The sequence below is a fragment of the Toxorhynchites rutilus genome, chromosome 2 (genome assembly GCF_029784135.1).
Source record: "Toxorhynchites rutilus septentrionalis strain SRP chromosome 2, ASM2978413v1, whole genome shotgun sequence".
Taxonomy (NCBI): domain Eukaryota; kingdom Metazoa; phylum Arthropoda; class Insecta; order Diptera; family Culicidae; genus Toxorhynchites; species Toxorhynchites rutilus.
This window is the reverse complement of record NC_073745.1, coordinates 221,694,927-221,715,623: the sequence shown is the minus strand read 5'-3', so window position 1 is coordinate 221,715,623 and position 20,697 is coordinate 221,694,927. Positions and strand designations below refer to the sequence as shown.

General features: G+C 39.5%; 2 protein-coding genes across 3 annotated transcripts in view; both read right to left on the bottom strand.

Moving 5' to 3' along the window:
• Positions 1 to 881: 881 nt before the first annotated feature.
• LOC129765371 (dosage compensation regulator) overlaps positions 882 to 20,697 on the bottom strand; it is a 31,173-nt gene continuing 11,357 nt past the window's right edge. For both annotated transcript variants that reach the window (XM_055765622.1, XM_055765623.1), the window contains exons 3-6: positions 10,721 to 10,894; positions 9,119 to 10,659; positions 2,059 to 2,555; positions 882 to 1,996 (exon numbers count right to left, since the gene is read on the bottom strand). In XM_055765622.1, the coding sequence (XP_055621597.1) occupies positions 1,031 to 1,996; positions 2,059 to 2,555; positions 9,119 to 10,659; positions 10,721 to 10,894 (3,178 nt within the window). In that variant the 3' untranslated portion in view covers positions 882 to 1,030. The remainder of the gene's footprint in view (positions 1,997 to 2,058; positions 2,556 to 9,118; positions 10,660 to 10,720; positions 10,895 to 20,697) is intronic.
• On the bottom strand, positions 10,958 to 18,015 carry LOC129765372 (uncharacterized). Its single transcript, XM_055765624.1, has 2 exons — positions 17,444 to 18,015; positions 10,958 to 13,958 (listed from the first exon to the last, which is right to left on the bottom strand). The coding sequence occupies exon 2, from the start codon at positions 12,846 to 12,848 to the stop codon at positions 11,337 to 11,339; it is 1,512 nt and encodes a 503-aa protein (XP_055621599.1). The 5' UTR covers positions 12,849 to 13,958; positions 17,444 to 18,015; the 3' UTR covers positions 10,958 to 11,336.

The window sequence follows — 20,697 nt, the reverse complement described above, 5'->3', positions numbered from 1 at the left end:
GGGTGTCATACCATTATAGGAAAATTCCTCATACCCAAAAGCCCTCACATCCCAAATTGTGTTTGATTAGCTTCCGAGTTATGCAGAAATTTGTGTTTCATTTGTATGACAGCCCGTTCTTAGAGAGCGGGAGGAGTGTCTAACCACCATAGAAATATTTATTGCATCCTAAAACCTCCACATGCCAAATTTGGTTTCGTTTACTTGATTAATTTGAGTAATTCAGAAATTTGTGTTTCATTTTTATGGCAACCCCCCCCCCCCCCCCCCTTAGAGAGGGGGGTGGACAGTCTAACCACCATAGAAACATTTATTGCACACTAAAACCTCAATATGCCTAATTTAGCTCCATTTGCTTGAATAATTCTCGAGTAATGCAGAAATTTTTGTTTCATTTGTATGACAACCACCCCTTAGAGAAGGGGGAGGGGTCTCAAACTATCACGAAAACCTTCCCAGGGCCCAAAAACCCCTACATCCCAATTTTCACGTTGATCGGTTCAGTAGTTTCCGAGTCCATAAGAATCAGACAGACAGACAGACAGACAGACTGAAATCCATTTATATATATATATATATATATATATATATATATATATATATATATATATATATATATATATATATATATATATATATATATATATATATATATATATATATATATAGATCCTTGCACTGTTCTATTTCGTGTTTCGAATTGTTTAGAAAAGTTAAAGTGTGCCTGATTACATTTTAACGATCGAAAACAGTCTCATTCGAACGGATTCATACGACCATAACAATGTATTTTACAAAAATATTCGGATCGTGTCTTTCGAAATTCAGATACGGCCGTAAACAGGGTAAATATTACTGCAGATGAATCAAAGTATTTTATGCGATCAGTTGACAAATGCTTCTTTATTTTTGAATATCTTTATTCTTGATATACCATTGTCTAATTCTACATCTTTAAGTAAGGTTAAAAGTTTGATTAGTTATGATTATTCAGCTACTGCAAATTTCCAGTAATAAATATTAAATAAAATTACCAACGTCGTCCTCCACCTCCTCGACCACCGCCAAATCCACCTCCGTATCCTCCACCACCGCCTCGGCCACCACCACCGAATCCACCACCTCGACCTCCGCCGAAGCCCCCACTGTAACCGCCACCACCTCGGTTTCCTCCGTATCCACCTCCGTAGCCATCGCGATTACCACCACCGAAACCGCCACCACCATTATTGAAGCCACCCGATCGAGGCCCTCCGTTATCTGAGCGTGGGAACTTGTTAGAATTAGACCGCGCCTGATCCAAAGGCGTTAATCCTGTCTCTCGTTTGATTTCAAAATCTCCTGCTTCGAACGAGCACAAATCCTTTACAACGTCGAGCAAGTTTTGATATTTTTCTTCCAATTGATTGACCTCTTCCGGATTCTCCGATATTCTGATGAGCAGATCTTGGATGATCGGTCGCAGCGTAACAATTAGCGACGCTTGCTGCGGATCCATATCGAAGTTCATCCAGTTGTCAATTCGTACCACGTTATCAACCCATTCGACCTTCTTGCATCCAAACAGCAAAATATGGATCGGTGCCACCATAGACATTTGTTTGCAATTAACGGCCTTGGTTCGAACCTTTTCGCCGAACACAAACACTGGATAGGGGAATGTAACCTGCAGATTGCTGCAATTGACAGAGGTTTTGTGGATAAGGGCAGCCTTCGATTCGGTGGTAAGGACCTTCCGTTTCTCGTTGTGCACACAAACATTCGGATAGAGGCCAACGCAAAGCAGAGCCAGTACCATGTCCAAGCTTGGATCACTTTCATTCGGATCGAAGCTCATTTCAACCATAGATTCCTCTGGGAAGCCTGTTTGCGACAGCAGATCCAACAGTTGGCGCTTCGCTTCCGAAATGACTCGCATCGTCGGCAACTGAAGACCCTTCCACTCGCAGAACTGAATTTCGGCTTCCTCTCCACGACGGCGTTTTTCACTCCACATCTGATCATGAAATATGGGAGAAATTAGTAAATATCACTCAAGGAAGTGTCAATTGTTCTTACCCTATAAGCCGTAAGCATAGCTACGTAGTCCGAGTTTTTGTTCCCGCTGAGCGCTTTCTGATGGGTCATCAAGCGCCGCTGGCCAACGTCCAATTGGAAGATTTCCGAAAAAGTACCCGAGTATGAGGCCATGGTTCCGATTGGGTCACATACCCCAAACAATGTACTCAAAATCATCATCTTTCCGAGTCGGGGTTCAATCGGCAGGCGGGCCAAAATTTTTCCAAATGGTGTGAGCTCCTCGGCCGCGTCCAAACATTTCATCTCCTTGAGAAGCACCTCTGCCTCGATAACCGCATCCAGTGGCGGTGGCTCGATGGCCTTCGACAAGAACTGGCCGATCGATCCCAGCCGGAGCAATTTAATGCTCAGTGCCAATTCGTGCAACGGTGTGCGGAACATTTCGGGAGTCATGTGTTCATCGAGTTTTTCGAAACGGGCACGCGAACAAAGCGTGAAACATTTGCCCGGACGAACACGACCTGCGCGACCCTTTCCTGTGAAAAAAACACAAAGATATCAGTTTAAATACTGTTGAATTGTTGTACACTCAGTTTTTTTAGGCGGGTTTTTCTCCACATAAACGCGTTTTATGACGTGGGATTACTTCTGACAGGAATACAGGGGAACTTCGATATAACGTCACTCGATAAAACGTACATTTTTCCTCGATATAGCGCACACAATTTCAAAGTGTAAAGCTGTGTTTACGAATTGATCCATTCACTGAATAAATCGCTTTCGTTCGTTCAAATATGATCTTACAGAAATCATTTTCCTCAGCGGCATTATTTTGTTGTTACGTGCTACAAACCACGACACAAAAGAGAACGAGACAACTCTGATTCGGTTCGCACTTCATGATACACCAGCACGCAAGAAAAACCGTCATGTACGCTTTCGGAGTAGAAAGTTTATTTCTTCTTTGCCTCTAACATATAGGTGGAAGTAAGGGAAAAACCGACACCCTCTGATTTTTTCAGTTAGTAAAGTTAGTAAAATTTCCCTCGTGGAATTTAAGTGTTTAAGTTGGAAAATCTTGGAAAATTCGATTCTTTTATAAGCTTAATTCATCGTAGATCATTGTTCAGTGTAGTTCGTGAGACGGTGGGTGGTGTTGCTGCTTATCAATGTTTGAAAACATTGTTTAGATATTTCGAGTCCATTTTGGGTAACACCAACACCTTCAGACAGGGTAAAACCGACACCTGGTTTGTGTTTTACAGTCGGGAAAAATGAGTTCTTACTTTTTGTAGATGCCTCGTGTTTATATTCGAAAGGCAAAACGGTGAGCTGAACTGATAAAACAGCCAAAACCAACGTTGAATCGGGCATGTCAACAAAAAAACCTGGCAGAGCTCATGGTATCCCTTCGTTCAACGTTCATCGGCACATTTAACGTGGATAATTACCTAAGCTGGAATCTCAAAGTGTCCACATAGTATATAGATAACCTCTTAGTAATTTGAAATTATTGTAACAAGTTTTGATTCTATTTTTCAAAGGTGTCGGTTTTACCCGCACTCCCATTTATTTCACTTCAAATATCAATTTTTGTATTCTACGAAAATTCGAGTTCTACTCAAAAAATGATCAACAGATACTATAGAATGGTTCATAAACAGTTGAAGTAATTTACAATAAACAGTAAAAATCGAATAGCAACGCCGATAATTTTTCATGGCTTTGGAAAACAACCATATGGTAAGGTTTTGGCATCAAATGATAGCTTAGTCTATTAGCTACCACCTTCAATCAATTTCAATCGAATTTATATCACTTTATTGGGCATAAGAATCGATTTAAAGCAACTATGTGCTGAAAGTACATAACCTCGCATAACCTAACAAAAACCAAAACCTTACAAGATTTAAAAATATGTAAACTTTTCTACAATATTACTTTGATAAAAGATCATACATTGTTATGTAGGAGAAAAACCATTGAATTGAACCTCCTACAGGAACAAAAATGTAGGTTTTGGCCAATGTATTTGTTTGGCGCTTTTACATTTTCCGGAAAATGGAAGAACGGAAAAAAATAATTCTTGAAGATTGGGGTTTCTGTAACGCCAATAATCAAAATTACACCAATGGCTTTTGTTAAAAAAAATATTTTTTACATCTTGGTCGTCAATGGGTTAATCATTTAGTGTAAGACAAGTGATAACTGTCATTCATACAAGTATCTGAACGATCCACCCATGTTTGATTATATATTCGTGAGAAGTTACTTGCATGACACATTGTATATCATTCGATATTGATCGAAATCCAAACACTGGTGTAAAGCAATAATTTCTGAATATTTTTTATTCTGAAATACTTTACTCCCCCCCTTCGGTGATTTTTCGATTTTCAGAAAACTTACATTTTGACATGTGCGCAATAGTAAATGAAGTTCGAATGAGCTAATATTTTGCATATGGTATTTTATCGAGCAAATCAACATTTGGCAGGAAGTCCCGTATGAAACAACGATATGATGATTTTCATTGGCACCCAAAACCATACATTTTGCCTCGTATTCCGAAAAAACGATTCCAAGGTCCCAGAGTGTCAATTTTTGACAAAATAAAATCGAGATTACAGTAGATCTCGACGTTTCATTCAATTTGAAGAATTTTTTTTCGAACACCCAAATTTCCTTTACCACCCCCTCCTTTTTCGTTTTTCAAAAAACATAAACTTTGACGGCTGTGCGACACTAGTAAATTAATTGAGCAAAAAATATCACATAGGGTAGTTTTTCGTGAGAATCAACATTTTTAATCAGGTTCCCTTTGAAAATTCGAAGGTTTCTTTTTTCCCATATATCCATTGGCACCCTAATGTGCATATTCCAAAATTATGGATACTCTCCCATATCCGCACTAGTACAACAATTTCCCGTATGTTGCTGGCACCTTCTTGGTCGTAGCACACTTTGATACAGAAGGCTTCTTCTCCTTCAACGGTGTGTAGTGAATGTGTTTCGCAATATCTTCCATTAATTTCATCCTTGTTTCGAGCTGTGGGTGTGTATGTGTGTGGAATCAACATTAGGCATGAATGTCCACTCCTTGCGTTATACTTGCTAGCTCACTCGCAATTGTGGTTCCATTCCATTCCATTTTTGTTATTCAAACTTTTTCAGTTCATTCGCCTCTAGCCCTGAGCAAGGCGCCTAGAAGTATATCCTAAGGTGGGCCAATATTCTATAACCACTCTGCAGCCATCTTGGAAGTCTACTGTGTTTTGTTTGTAAACAAAACACAATACGCCTGTGCCCTAGCTCGCTCGTGATCAGTCTGTCTCTTTCACGCTTCAAGCAAATAATTCCCCTTCTGCTTGCTTCCGTACTGTTTTCATATACCGCTCCCCTAACCAACTTAGTAACGAAACGGCCTCACCTTAGGATATACTTCTAGGCGCCTTGGCCCTGAGATGGCTCTTGTGGAAAGACACTCTACTCCATCCTCCCCCTTCACCTGTCTGAGAGACAATACACTCCCGCTCGACACTCACCGGCAACGATGTTTCTTCGATGACCGCCAAACGAGAAGTGGTTCGGTTTCAGGTAAGGTAAGGTATTGTATTAGGCTGTCAAAAAAGTCCTGCGGTATTTTTTTTGAATTTTCATTTGTTCATAAAATTAGTTGCAATCATCTGTTTTAAGTCAAATATGCGCCGTTTTGTTCGATGACTTGTTCCCAACGAAATGCCAACTTCAAAATACCCCTGTTATAGAAGCTCGCTTCCTTATTGGCAAAAAACTCGGATAGCCAATTTTCACAGGCCTCTTTTGTGGCTAACTTCTGGTGCAAGGTCCGGACTATACGGCGGATGCAAAAGAACCTCCCATCCGAGCTCCCGGAGCTTCTGGCGCGTCACCAAAGAAGTGTGTGGCCTGACGTTGTCCTGATGGAAGACAATGCGGCCTCTATTTATCAAAGATGGCCTCTTCTTCATGAGTGCTACCTTCAAGCGGTCCAGTTGTTGGCAGTACAGGTCCGAATTGAGCGTTTGGCCATAGGGAAGCAGATCATAATAGATTATTCCTTGACAATCCCACCAAACACACAGCAGAACATTCCTGGCCGTTAATGAGGGCTTGGTCACTGTCTGAGCCGCTTCAGCGGGCTTCGACCATGACCGTTTGCGCTTCACGTTGTCGTAAGTGATCCACTTTTCATTGCCAGTCACCATCCGCTTCAGAAACGGGTCGATTTTGTTGCGATTCAGCAGCGATTCACATGCGTCGATACGGTCAAAGATGTTTTTTTTGCGTCAACGTGTGTGGCACCCATACATCGAGCTTCTTTGTGAATCCAAGCTTCTTCAAATGGTTAATAACGGGTTGATGACTTATCCCCAGCTCTTGGCCGATGCTACGGCTGCTACTATGCCGGTCTTTCTCGGCTAATTCAGCGATTTTGTCGCAATTTTCGACGACAGGCCTTCCGGAGCGTGGCGCATCTTCGACGACCTCTACACCAGAACGAAAACGTTGAAACCATCGTTGTGCGGTGGAAATGGAAACTGTATCGGGTCCATAAACTGTACAAATTTTATTGGCAGCTTGAGATGCATTTTTGCCTTTGTCATAGTAGTACTGTAAAATATGTCGGATTTTCTCTTTATTTTGCTCCATATTTGCGACACTATAACTCACGAACGACTTAACCAAACAAAACACTGTCAAGGACTATATTATAGCGCGCAAAAATACCTTTCCAACAAGCTATAGTATGACTCGATACAATGAATACAACTAGAACTACGCGCTTACAACGACACCTCGCGGAAATGCCGCAGGACTTTTTTGACAGCCTAATATTATAGAGACTTTAAACTTTTGCAGTTCATTCGTCTCTAGCCTTGAGAAAGATCCTTGGAAAACTTTACTTTTCCTGTACTACTCCTCCACCCTCATTGCATTGAGAAAGGCATTCGATCCCTCGCCATCCAACTTGCCCAGCAAAGGATGTTCACAGTCCGGTGTCCTCACGAAGAAAGGTGCGGTTTCAAATCATGGACGACTTATTTATACCAAATAAGTTGAAAACTGACAGAAACGAATGTGTTTGTTGCTCGGTATTGACGGTACGGGTAGGTAAGCACACAAATTGATAGAACAAATGTATTGAAAATGGGAATGATTCCAGTTTTCATCAATTTAAACCGTATAGAGATTAGAAGAATTCGCTCACTCTGAAAATAGTTATTAACGTTAACTTTATTTCATAAAAATGTGACATGTTTTCTGATTTGGCACCCTTCCTACGTTCTACGTCAAAGCTTGTGAAAAAATGCAGTGAATATGAGGGTGTAAATATAACTTGTGACAACTTGTTTTGTAATGACCAAACTTACAAAACTACTTCTTCTAAGTTTACGACCACTAATTCGACAACCTTGAAAGGAATCCAATGTTTATGCTATTTGTCAAGTGGTTTTTGGTGAGAATCAAAGTTTAATGGAAAACAAATTTACATTTTTTTACGATCAAAAAGATCGGAAAAATCGGAAAGAAAAGATTGATTTTCGCATTTTTTGGAGTAGAAAGAATCGATCAGAAAAATCTTAAATCGTAGAGGAAAAGATCGATCTTCTAAATATCGATCCAAGATCGCCCAAGCCTATTCACTATCACTAATATGACATCCTCGAAATCTATTCAAACGTTATGTTTATAAAATTTGTCATAAATATTTCTTGCCGGCAATTAGCTGGATGTTTCCCACTTTAACCATTTTCGTGGGAAGCATGTTTTGATATAGCCCAAGGTGAGAGCGCTGTATGGGCTACTCGAGAGGTGATAAGGAATGTTTTGTTTAGGTCTCGCCCTTTATCGCGCATAGAATGAGCGCGGAGGGCAGAGAACGAATATGGCAAAGAAACAGAAATGTTTATTTAGGATCCCACGCGTGTGGCGCAGTGGAGACTAAGAACGAGAAAATATAGATAGGGATTCTTTTGCTGGCAACCACCAAACAGTTAGATCGTAAAATCTTCACCAAATTGAGCCTCTTCAGCGATAACGAAGGACGGAAACAAGTGGGATGAATTTTATGTAGTAAATAGGCAGGCAGATAACCGATACGGTTTCGGTTATCTGAGTAGGAAAGGGAGATTTTTTCATTCCATTTTATTTTTAAACTAGAGTAAGAATTCGTGTATTGTAGTCCGAATTTCTACTCAAAAAGTTAGTTCAAATTCTCAGCGTAATTTAGTTAGACAAACCAAAAGGTTCATGATAGCAAAGAAATAAACAGTCCAATTTCAAAAGCGAATCAGGATGCATTTCTCAAAATCAAGTTAACCATCAGGATCAAGTCAGCCTAGTTCAACATCCGCAAAGCCAAAACTTCTAACAGGGAACAGGTTCGAAAACACTGGTAAGAATAACAGAGCAAATCCGAAAAGCTGACCACTTACTTCACTCGGACGGACCATTCTGGAGCCGTCGGATTCTGAAGGGTTAATGGCTGCTTTAGTTGGGGTTTGTTCAAGTCTAGAGGCTCGGACCATAAGAAAGCCCTTAAGGTAAGATTTCGAAAAGTAACAAAAATCCAGGGACATAAGTTCCCTGGTTGAAGATCAAAACTCCAGAGTGGAGGAGCCAGACCAAATATCGACAAATTTCAATAACTAGGGAAACTTGGATTCCTTGATTATATTCCTTGATTTTCAAGGTTTTTTTCAGGTAGACGACACTCTGTTCATGCAAGGGTTACTTTTGTATCCGCATGCATTTTGTATTTTGGGTGTATTTTTCTACAATGAGTGTTGTATCAATCATCAATAATTTAATCAATACAAACAAATGGTTACTAAGTCAACGGTAGTTCTACGTCACCCTTGCGGTTATATCATAGATATAACCCACCCATTTTTTACGCGGATCTTCCAGCTAATGCGGTTTTTTACACGGTCCTGCGTAGAAAGAAAATCTGTCACATTTCTCCCTTATGCTCCCTCAGAACATATGACGGAAATTAGTGCCGCACTCTATCACGAAAAAGATACGTTTCTCCCGCGTTAGAAAAGAAACCTGGCTGTATTGTGAAAAAACTTACTTTGCTCTAAGTTGGTCCTCGCGGCCCAAACCGTCGCATAGCTGGTCATATTATTATGGGATGTGAACAATTTCATTCTCGCCTTGCAGATATCGATCACGTATACGATGTCATCAATTGTAATCGATGTTTCGGCGATATTGGTGGACAGGATAACCTTACGTGTGTCGCCGTAGTGGTCAAATACTTTCCGCTGATCTTCTCTCGGTAACTGTGAGTGCAGCGGCAGGATAACGCATCGTTGTCCGTTGAACTGAGGTTTACTCTGGAGATACTTCATCAGAGCGAAAATCAGATTCCAACCGGGCAGGAAAACAAGCACAGCTCCCGGAACGTTCTGTGCGTCGATATAGCTAAGCAAACCTTCGATCAGCTCGAAGGAAACTTCCGATTCGGATAGGCGTGCCATCGAGTTTTTCGTTTGCACCGAATACCGTTGTTCGTCGATCACTTGGTTCAGATTCGATGTATCCGTTTCACCGGTAAGCTTAACGGTAGCGTTCTCACCGCCTTCATCTTCGTCATCCTTACCGCCGCCTCGCTTGCGTTTCTTTGTGTCGACAGGTGGGACGAAATTCAACATTTCAATGCAATCTTCCAGGTAAAATTGCTCCACCGGGAAGGCTCTGCCTTGCACTTCAATACAAGGACAATTGCCGAAGTATTCGGAAAATAAAGTTGTGTCAATTGTAGCCGACATCAGAATTACTCGTAAATCCGGATAAGTATGCAACATGTCTCGCAGAACGACAAGAATGAAATCGCTGTTGACATCACGCTCGTGGATTTCATCCACGATGACGTGGGAGACGCCACGCAGTCCAGCTTCAAGCTTCCTCAACAGGACGCCGATCGTGCAGAATAGAATGGAACCGAACGGTCTCGGCAAAACGGACTCGAATCTTACCGAATATCCAACTGCTTCTCCAATGTTCTCACACCGTTCATTGGCGATTCGTTCCGCAACGCTGACCGCACTGATCCTTCTGGGCTGCGTTACGCAAATGTTACAGTAAGCTCCCTGGCCCGAGTTTATATAATCCTCCAGAATAAATTGAGCAATTTGGGTTGTCTTACCGCAGCCGGTATTACCACGAACAAGTACAACCGGATGCTCATTAATTGCTTCCATTATCTCACTTCTAATCTTAGCGATTGGCAACTGCTCCCGATCCCTCATGCGTTCCTGGAGCATCTGATCCTGCTGTATGCGTTCTCTCGAAGCATTCATCAAATCATCGCTCAACTGCTCCAACGTTGCCGTCGCCAAGTAACCTTCGTCAATGTTGCATGCCACCCACGGGTTCCAGTTTGGTGTTGGTGGAGACCACGGAATGACCGAAGCAATCTGCTTCAGCTTAATACTTTGCGGTTTGTGGTGCACTTCATCGGATGCGTGCAGCAAACTGACCGGCTCACTATTGCTCTGGTCTCGATTCACATAAACCGGTTGGATCTCAACTTCACGCAAGCATTCCACAATGCGCTGCTCGAGCTTTGGGGAAACCCGCACCGGGATAGGTTTCATCTGCTCCTGGTTCCTACGATGAAAGAGAGATTAACAAAAACTGTGGAATTTTACGGTTGAAATTTGGAACATACTTAGCCGTTTTCAAGTTGCCGCTGAATGCCTCAATGACACCCAAATGAAACATCTGACGAATGAGTGAGAGGGCGCAAGATTTACTGGCCGATTGTTTGTTCGAACCGGATTCGCGACCGGTTATGGAACGGCGTAGCTGCTTCACGAAGATGGTCATCTCGGCCATGTAGCTTCTGCGGAAACCAAGAAGAGTAACCAATGAATGTAAAAGGAAAGGAAATGTTACACACTCCTTAACTTTAAATAAATCAAAAATTTAAAGAGTCTGTGTTAGTAAATATAATATGACATTATCCATTAACCCTTAAATGCGAGTTAAGATTTCACGGACGTGATAATCTTTTTAAAAAACGCGACCACACTTGTCGATAGCCTAGCACTAACTAACTTTTATTTGATTATTTAAATTTTTCTACAGTTCATAATGCAAAGTTGCAGTTTCGTGCCTCTGCTTATCCACGCCGAAAACTGCCAAAGTTTATTGATCCAAAGTTGTCGTCAGCATACTTCGATGACCCCGTTCTGCCGGCTCGATTGCCAACGACCGCCAATGTTGTTGTCAGCAAATTGTTGCTGTCGCCGCCCGGGTACCTCCGTTGCTAACTCGTCCCTCCTTTAGAGATGAGGTTCCGTCCGAATCACATCTCTAATCGTCATGGGTCTGAGATTTGGTTGAATGTCCTTCAATGGTTCCTGTGTTGGTGTAGTACTGGGTATTTGTTTTATTTTGACTGTAGCTGATCTGTGGGAAAAGATTTTCAAAAGAATCACGATACCTATTATCATGCAGGGGAATGAAATGATTCCACCCATAATGGACCAAGCTGGCCATTCTATACTTGTGTTGTTCAATCGAATATATTCCATCTCCTTTCTCATCTCCAGGTGTAGGTGGTGTAAATGTTCCAAGCTTAGGTTTGCTATTGTAAGTTGCTTTTGTATTGTAATTCCATCCAATGGTAGTTGGATTGGGCTTCCAACCATGTTCTGTATTTCGTTAGAATAGGATATGTTGTTGATGTTGATTTCGCAATCGTGGAACGTAATTAAAAATGTTCCGGTAAATGTACGATTTTTGAGTCCGCAGGTTGAAGTGAAGGAAATGTTTTTATCCGAGTTTAAGATGATATTTTCGTCATTGATTATGGTGATTTGATCCTCTGGCGGATTCATGGTGTAGTTACAGGTTGCTTGGTTCCCAAAAAGTAGATTTGGTATGCATCTTGAGTTGTCGAATACTACTTCGTAGGTTTTGTATATTGTTGGTTGTAGTGTATTGACCATATAGTTGCCGGTTTCGTGAGTTAAATAATTTCTGTTTGTCAGATGAATTTGCTTGTGATTGTTAGTAACAGGGAAAACATGAATCTTATTGAATATCCTTTTATCTAAGATGGGGGTTTTTATCAGGAGAGTCAATTCCTTGCCGTTCGTTGCGATCGTTGTGTCTGCAAAGTTGAGGGCTTCCACTGCATTATGAACCGTAATATTTTGTTTGAATACATCGTGATATAAAATTTCAATTTCATCTTGACTAAGTATTTTCTCATTAAGGATTCCTGCTTTTGCTAACGATATGCTATCAACTATCTGTTCTAGTTTTTCTGCTAAATATTTCAAATTGAGTAAAATGTTCATTGAATATATTTCTAATGATTTTGAATTCGACAGTTCTATTGCGTCTTTAGTTTTGAATACCAGTTCTTTCAATTGTAAATTAAGTGCTCTATTTATTCTAACTTGTTGATTATTATTGGAGATAAGATCATTAATTGAGGAGTTTAAAATTTTCAGGTCGTTTGCGTCCGGACTTCCGGCTATAAATTTCCAGGCTGTTCCTAGACTATTCCAACGTTTTTGCCGCCGAGAAGGGGCTAGATTTTCTAGAGTTTGATGAATCTGTTCGAATGTTTGTTTTGTAAGGCTTGTAAACTGATTGGGTTTCAATTGCTCGAATTGTATCTTAAGAATTTCTACATGTGTTTTCAGAGAGGTGACATTGAAATGGTGCATATAATAGTGAGATGTTTGTTGAATTCTAGCGGTACCTAAATTGAAAGCAATAATGGGAAGATGGTCTATCCTCTTAACGTCTATCTTTTCAGTTATTACTATTTTTAAGAACATTAGAATTCTGTAACGAGAAAAAATAATAAAACAAGATTATATTTTCCTAATCTTAACATCATCTTTATGTATCCTTCTTCCATCGTCCATAGTTACGGTGCTTTTGTTAACTTGTTTAACTTTATTTTTCTTGTAACGTTTTTTATGTTTCATTCTCTGTCTGGCATTTTCATAGATCTCTTGATTAGGTTCTATCACCACGGCTTTCTTGAACTTATTATGGTATTTTAAATCTTTCTTTTGTTTTTCTGAAATGTTCTTGTAAACTTTTTCTATAATTTCTGGAGTTCTTGAGGAAGGAAGTATAACTTCGTAGGGGGTATGTTCAGTGGAACTATGGATGGTGGAATTGTATTTATTCAGTGATAGGAAAAGTAGGTCAGTAACGGATTTTTCTGGATTCTCGTGCTTGGTTATTCTGTAAATTTCTAAAAGAGTGGAGTGGAAACGTTCGACAATTCCGTTCATTTCGCTCCGTCCTGTAGCTGTGACATACGGTTCGATATGATGGGTATTATAGAAGTTTACCAGATCTCCAGTCATGAAGGATTTTTCACCGTCCATGACTAATATTTCCGGAGGATTGTATTTTAAAAGGATTTCTTTAACTGCAGGAACTATGTCAACTGCGGCTCTTGAATCTATGGGTTTGATTTGGGCGAATTTAGAGAATTTGTCGACATAGGTTAGGAAGTGGCCGTTTTCAAGGAATAGGATATCTATGTGGGCGATTTTAAAAGGAGCATTTGGAATTGGGGTTTCTTGAAGTGGATATTTGATTGGTTTTCGGTCATATTTGTTTTCGTTACAAATCTGACAATTGGTAACAAAATCTTTTAACTTTTGAAAAATTTTTGGAAAATAAAACTTCCTCAAAAGTTGTAACTTATTTTCTTCAGCACCACGATGTGCACGATAATGCTCGCTTCGGATAACGTCCCATTGGTCGTCTTCTTGTTGAACATCTTGAAGTATTTTTTGACAAAAACGAATTTTTAACGATCTCTTATTACCAAAGTGTTTTTTGTAAACTTCCTGTATTTGTCCCATAAAGGATTCATCGGCTGACAATCCGTTTACTTTGGAGATATTAAAGTGATTTTTGAGTACCTGTAAAATAGAAGCTTCATTAATATTGGATAATGATATATCTACCCTAGTATAGTTTGGAAATGGATGCGTGACAGTTGTTTTATCTGGACCTTTCTTCAGTATTACTTGATGCTTGAAGGAGTTGAGCGGAGCTTCAGTCGAAATAATGTAAAAATCATCGCTATTCTCGGCAGAGTGCTGAGTTCCTGTCATAGAACATACCATTCTGCTTAGAGCATCAGCGACTACGTTTGTTTTTCCCGGTTTATAAATGATTTCGAAGTCGTGCTCTTCTAAATAAGCCTTCCATCTCTTAAGCTTTGCGTTTGTATTTTTAGGCGATAAAGCAAAAGTGAGAGGCTGATGGTCCGTTAGAATCTTGAATTTTGCACCGTAAAGATAGTTTCTAAAAGTTTGAAGTGCCCAGAAAATCGCTAACATTTCTTTTTCTGGAACTGAGCAATTCTCTTCTGTTTTAGATAAGGTCCTGGAAGCAAAATGTATGGGTTTATCCTTTCCCATCTCTCCTTGAGACAAGACTGCGCCGATTGCAAAATCAGAAGCGTCAGTCGTGAGAATGAATGGTTTATTGAAATCCGGGTAAATGAGAATATCAGAAGAGGAAAGTAAGCTTTTCATTTTGTGAAAGCATTGCTTTTCCTTGTCATTCAATGAAATTTTCTTGTTAGATGAGGGTACACTCTCCCCCCTTAGAAGGTTTGTCAAGGGTTTTGCAATTTTTGCAAAATCTTTGACAAATCTACGGTAATAACCCATCATTCCTAAAAATCCACGAAGTTCTTTTAGGTTTTTGGGTTCTGGATAAAGATTGATAGTTTCAATTTTTTTCTGATTCGGCTTAATTCCTTCAGAACTTATTATGTAGCCAAGAAATTCAACCTCTTGATGGAGGAATTCAGATTTATCTAATTGGATTTTAAATCCTGCTTCATTCAGAGTTTTGCAAACAATATCAAGATTTTTAAGATGATCTTCTAAGTCTCTACCGAAAACTATTACATCATCGATGTAGACGTAACATATCTTTCCTATATGTTCTCTTAAAACATCATCGATTGCCCTTTGAAAGGTTGCGGGCGCATTCTTTAAACCAAATGGCATTCTAGTAAATTCATACTTGCCATTATTGATTGAAAATGCCGTTTTTTCAATGTCGGATTCTTTCATTCTTATTTGATGAAAACCCGATGCCAAGTCTAATGTTGAGAAATATTTATGTCCTTTCAATTGGTCAATCACATAACCAATTTCAGGCATTGGATAACGATCGGAAACGGTTTTTTCATTAAGTTTCCGATAGTCAATCACCATTCTAAATTTTTTTTCACCGGAAGCATCTGCCTTTTTCGGCACGATCCATACTGGAGATGTCCAGGCTGACCGGGAGGGTCTAATTATACCGTCAGCTAATAATTTATCCACTTGTTTTTTAACCTCTTCTGCATAGGCTGCAGGATAAGGGTATACCTTCTGATGAACAGGTATGTTATCAGTGGTATTGATCAAACATTCAACGGTTGTTCCACATGTAAGTTTGGAATTTGGTTGATGAAAAACTTCGTTATGTGCATCAAGTACTTTCAGAAGTCTACTGCTTTCATTTGCTGACAAGTGGTCAGTTCTGAATAAATGATTTGATGTTGAATTTATTGAGCTGTACTGCAAAAGTGGGGCTTCCAATGTCTCGTTACCTTTTTTCAAATGTATGACACTATTTCCAAGATCAATTTTTGCATTCAAAGATTTCAAAATACCTGTTCCAATAATACCTTTAAAAAATGGGTGAAATTTATGAAGTAAAAATTGAGCGGAATGGTTTATTTTCGGGTAAAAGAATATTATATCAATTGCGGATGTTGCTCTGAACGTACCATTTGCACTGGAAATGTTATCTGCTTCAAAATTGTATGGCTTAGAAATTTTATACGAATAGGCTAATTTTGGTTCAATTATATTAATGTTCGCTCCAGTATCTATCAAGAATGGGAATTCTCCAATGTTAGTTTTCAAATTAATATACGGAAGAGTTGGCTTTACCAACTCGGCTTCCATTCTAAAAAATTAGTCTGTGATGAAGAGGGTTGAGGTTCACTTTCCTGCTCAGCTGCGGTTTCCTCTGAACTTGGCTCACCAGAACAATGAGCATCAGTTAGAATTTGTTCCTCTTCCATTTTATAATGATTGTAATAATGGTCATATTCAGGTTCATAATCATAATAGTGTTGATCGTCCGTGTATTCAAGCGGATGTGCAACACGCTTGAAATTGTGTATCTGATTTGAATGTGGGTGCGGTCTTTTGTTGTCTATAGGAGGTCTGTTACCGTAGTTTATGTTGCGAGATCGGATGCTGTGATCAACTTCCATTGGTTCGGGTCTAGGTAGTGGTTTTGGAAACCAGGGCCTAGGAGGTGGTTGAAAATTTTGAGGAGAAGTTGGGAATTGAGGTCTAAATCCTTGGAAATTTTGCCTGTCAAATGGGAAGTGTTGGAACGGTTGAAAATTTCTGGGAGTCGGAATTGGAGCAAACTTCCTGAGAGGTGGTCTAGGAGGGATTTTTGAAACATCAAAGTCTCTCGGCTTGGGGATATGTATGGGATGTTCATTGCGAAATGGAGCTGATCGGGAATCCATATTATAATAATCCAAGCAGAATTGATATGCTTGGTTCATGGTTTGTGGATTAAATGTTTTGAGGAGTTGGCACAATGGTTTCTCCAACCCTCTAATAAATGCATCTACAGATTTTTCTCTGAAAAAATCTATATGCGAATCAATGTGTAGAAAATATTTCTCTTCTGTTTGAATTTGAGCTATAATCGAAGATAAGAGTTCATTAACTCTTGAATAATAACTTCCCAAACTTTCATTGCCTGACTTCTTAATGGAGGTCAGTTCGTAATCTAACGTTTTGAGATCACGTTTATCTCTATAATATAGCAGAAGGGTCTTTTTAGTGTCAGCCCAATCGTGTTTAATATTATTTGCGTTTAAAATATCGGCGGCTTCGCCTCTTATTTTTCTACGCACGGAACGTTCAATTAAATTTATTTGGCCTGCGGTTGCCCCGGCGTCTCGGTACATACCAAAAACGCCTTCGACATCCATCAACCAAGCTAAAAGCTCGGTTGCCTTTCCGTCGAATGGTTGCAGATCACGGATAAAATCTGGCAACCTACCTAAATCTATAAACTGTTGCATCGTTAAAGGTGCAGCAGCTGGTGCAGGGATTGGTACACCTCCTGGATTTGACATTATTCTGTCGAAATAAAAATTGAATCTACTCTTTTTTCGACTAATTTTTACAAAACGATTTAATAACTATTTTTTGGAAACGCAATTAGCTTTTTTGTTTTCACTCTTGAAGAACTAAATCACTCTGTTCACTATTTTTGGTTGAGAAATGAATTACAAATTTCACTTTTTCTTGAAAAATCACTACACTTAGGTTTCTAAAAAATAGAAAATAGAAGAATAACTTACATAAAGGACCTAGTCCTGGATATGGCCAACATCACACGTTGGACTTTTCGGTGGCTGTCCTCTGTAAACGGGGGATCTACAAGCAGGCACGTTTGGGTATCCGTTTTACTTCCGCTACTCCGGGCCAGCGGTGCCGATCGGGATCAGGTCCTCGGTGTCTTGTAGTTCGCTTTTGCGATGTGTAGTACCTGGCTCTTTGAACCAGTAATATTCGAACACAACCTGGCTCTTTGAACCAATAAAAACACTTTAATCAAGATTTTGGTTGCACTAATTTTTTCTTAAGAGTTTTGCACTACACTAAACACTTTATACAATTCCCGCTTTAGAGGATCTCGCCGGAGCCTCCAGTTAAGATTTCACGGACGTGATAATCTTTTTAAAAAACGCGACCACACTTGTCGATAGCCTAGCACTAACTAACTTTTATTTGATTATTTAAATTTTTCTACAGTTCATAATGCAAAGTTGCAGTTTCGTGCCTCTGCTTATCCACGCCGAAAACTGCCAAAGTTTATTGATCCAAAGTTGTCGTCAGCATACTTCGATGACCCCGTTCTGCCGGCTCGATTGCCAACGACCGCCAATGTTGTTGTCAGCAAATTGTTGCTGTCGCCGCCCGGGTACCTCCGTTGCTAACTTGCGCAATGTGGCTTTAGAAAAAAGCAAAAACATTTCAGAACAAATGTATTCAAATACTTTCAGAGAAATAACCTTGCTGAAAGATTGATGTTTGTTTGCGACTGCCAGATGACAGTATTTCACATTAGTGGATAGCATTAGGCAATGGATCGTGGGGACACACGAAATGAACACCTGCACTGCTTTGGAGACGGATATGAGAGATTACCATGGAATGTTCACAATAGAGGCGAATGAACTGCAAAGTTTAAAGCCTCTTAAAAACAAAGAAAAGAAAGAAAAATGTTCACAATGTTCGAGGAAGCATATCCTAAGTTCTTCAGGAGATTAATCGAAACGCGGCGAACGCGAGGCTTAAGTGGTCCATGGGCGTATTGCGCAATTTTTTGGTTTGTACAATAAAATTGTTCGCTAGGAGCTTCAATGTTGTTTATTGTTTACAATCCATCCATCGGAATTCAAGGTCTACATGAATACTACACTTAAACTACATTTAAAATTCGATTACGGAAGACTTTACAACTCACATTGAAATCAAACAAATAATAAAAAGAATTAAAAAGCACACACATAGATGAAACAGGCTCGTGCTGAGCGTAATCTGTTCGGTGTGGTGGAAGCCGTGTTCAATCTTTTTCATTACTCGAAGCAGTTAACATCGCTTGCTTTCCGTCATCATAAGGGCTTCGTTGGTGCCTTTGACATTGCATCAATGCATCGAATTGACGCTATGGCGAAGCAGGCGTCACATAATTATTTGAGGAATATCAAGCTAAACCATAATGAATGTCGTGCTGGAATGTTGTGAGTTATTTGGGTTCGCGTGCCAATCGCAAAACTGTCTTCAACAAGTATGGCATTTGCGTTAATCTTTATCATAATGAAGCAATGCAACTTTTTAAGATTAACAGACAGAATTTATTTCGTTTATTTAGTCACCAAGAAAGTAAATGTCGTTCTAAATAATATGTAGTATAACATTTTATACTTGCAAGTGGAAGAATAGTGAAACAAGTATATAATCGCCTGTAGCCGAGTGTATGTCAATTGCGAAAAGGGCCACCGGAATAGCATTGGCATGAAACAAAGTGCGACATGCGATCAGCTTGTGTATTGTTGGGTGAGGGTAAGAATGAATCATCAATCAATTGTCGTCAACTATTTCTACAATAAAAACGATTTCATGGCGACCAAACCATTCTACTAAACAGTTATTTCTAAAATTTCGCAGCATTCTAAAATAATATCCGAAGTTATTAACAAGCGACTTGAATGAAATAACAGCGTAGTTCTACGTCAACAATGTGGTCGTGTCTTGGACACAAGCTCCTATATTTTTTTTGAATACGAGACGAAACGTATGGTTTTGGGTACCAATAAAAATAGTTATTTCGATTTTTCTTTCGTAACTTGCTGCGAAATGTTCATTTGCGCGATAATATACCCTATGCAAAAAATTAGCTCATTCAAACTTCATTTATTAATGTTGCAGACGTTAAAATTTCGTTTTTTTTTTAAAACCGAAAAATCATCGGAAATCGGGGTTTCAAAAATTTTTTATGGTGCCAAATGTCTTAAAATTGCATGACACGTCGAGATTCACAGTTATCTCAAAAACAATTTTTTGTCAAAAATCGACTTTTCAACGAGTAATGCAATTTTGAGACATTTGGCATCACATTTTTTTTTTGAAAACCCCGATGATTTTCGGTGATTTTTCGTTTAAAAAAAACTCAAATTTTAACGTCTGCGACATGTCGCAGTGCCTATGTCGACTATAAGAAAGCCCTTTGGTTCTATTCCTCACTCGATTCTCGTTCTGGTATTTGATCCAGCTTTCGTGAGGTTCCTGCGGCATGCGATGAGGCTGTAGAGTACGTCACTGCTCCTCAGTGATGTGGAAAATTTGTTATAGTCTAGAACGCTGCAGATAAAAAGGGGAATATTTCAAGACGGCTCTTTCAGTCCACTTGGTTTTGTCTGACACTGAACCCCCTCAGTAGAACGTTGAAGAGAAACGGTCAAGGCTGTAAGATAGGGTATGGCGACGGCGCCCACGTAGAAGTAACCCATACATGGAACATTCAAAAATATGTATCTTTCCAATAAACTGAACTGCTTTAAAACTGAAGTACGGAGTTATATGTACACAGCCGATATTCAGAATTCCTTTTAACCGATTAACTCCGATTTTTTTCGAATATCAGACCTAATACTTTCATGCTGTAAACTACATCTATTTGTTGAGGTCTTATTGATACCCTGTCATTACGCTATTCAAAAATTAAGGCGGACTTTGACGAATTGACAAGATGAATCTTTAATGTCCCACAGCAAGTCAAATTCTTTATCGTTTTTCACCAGAATAATTACGTTAACGAATATTTCCTAACACTAAAACATCAGGTTGTACTGAGATCGAACTGTTCTGACCGACCTCACGATCCACCATAACCGTCTAGATCAGGGGTCCTCAAAGTGGTGACATGAACGAAAATTGGTTTTGGTGGTCAACGAGTTCTATAAATCGACCCCTTTTAGTTAACACAAATTCTTATTTGAAACATTCAAGATACTGTATAAGTTGTGTTACGTGAACCATCTTGTTATAA

Bases quoted from the DNA above. Each gene is read 5' to 3' on its own strand.
- LOC129765372 (XM_055765624.1), bottom strand. From the start codon at position 12,848: ATGTTCTTAAAAATAGTAATAACTGAAAAGATAGACGTTAAGAGGATA.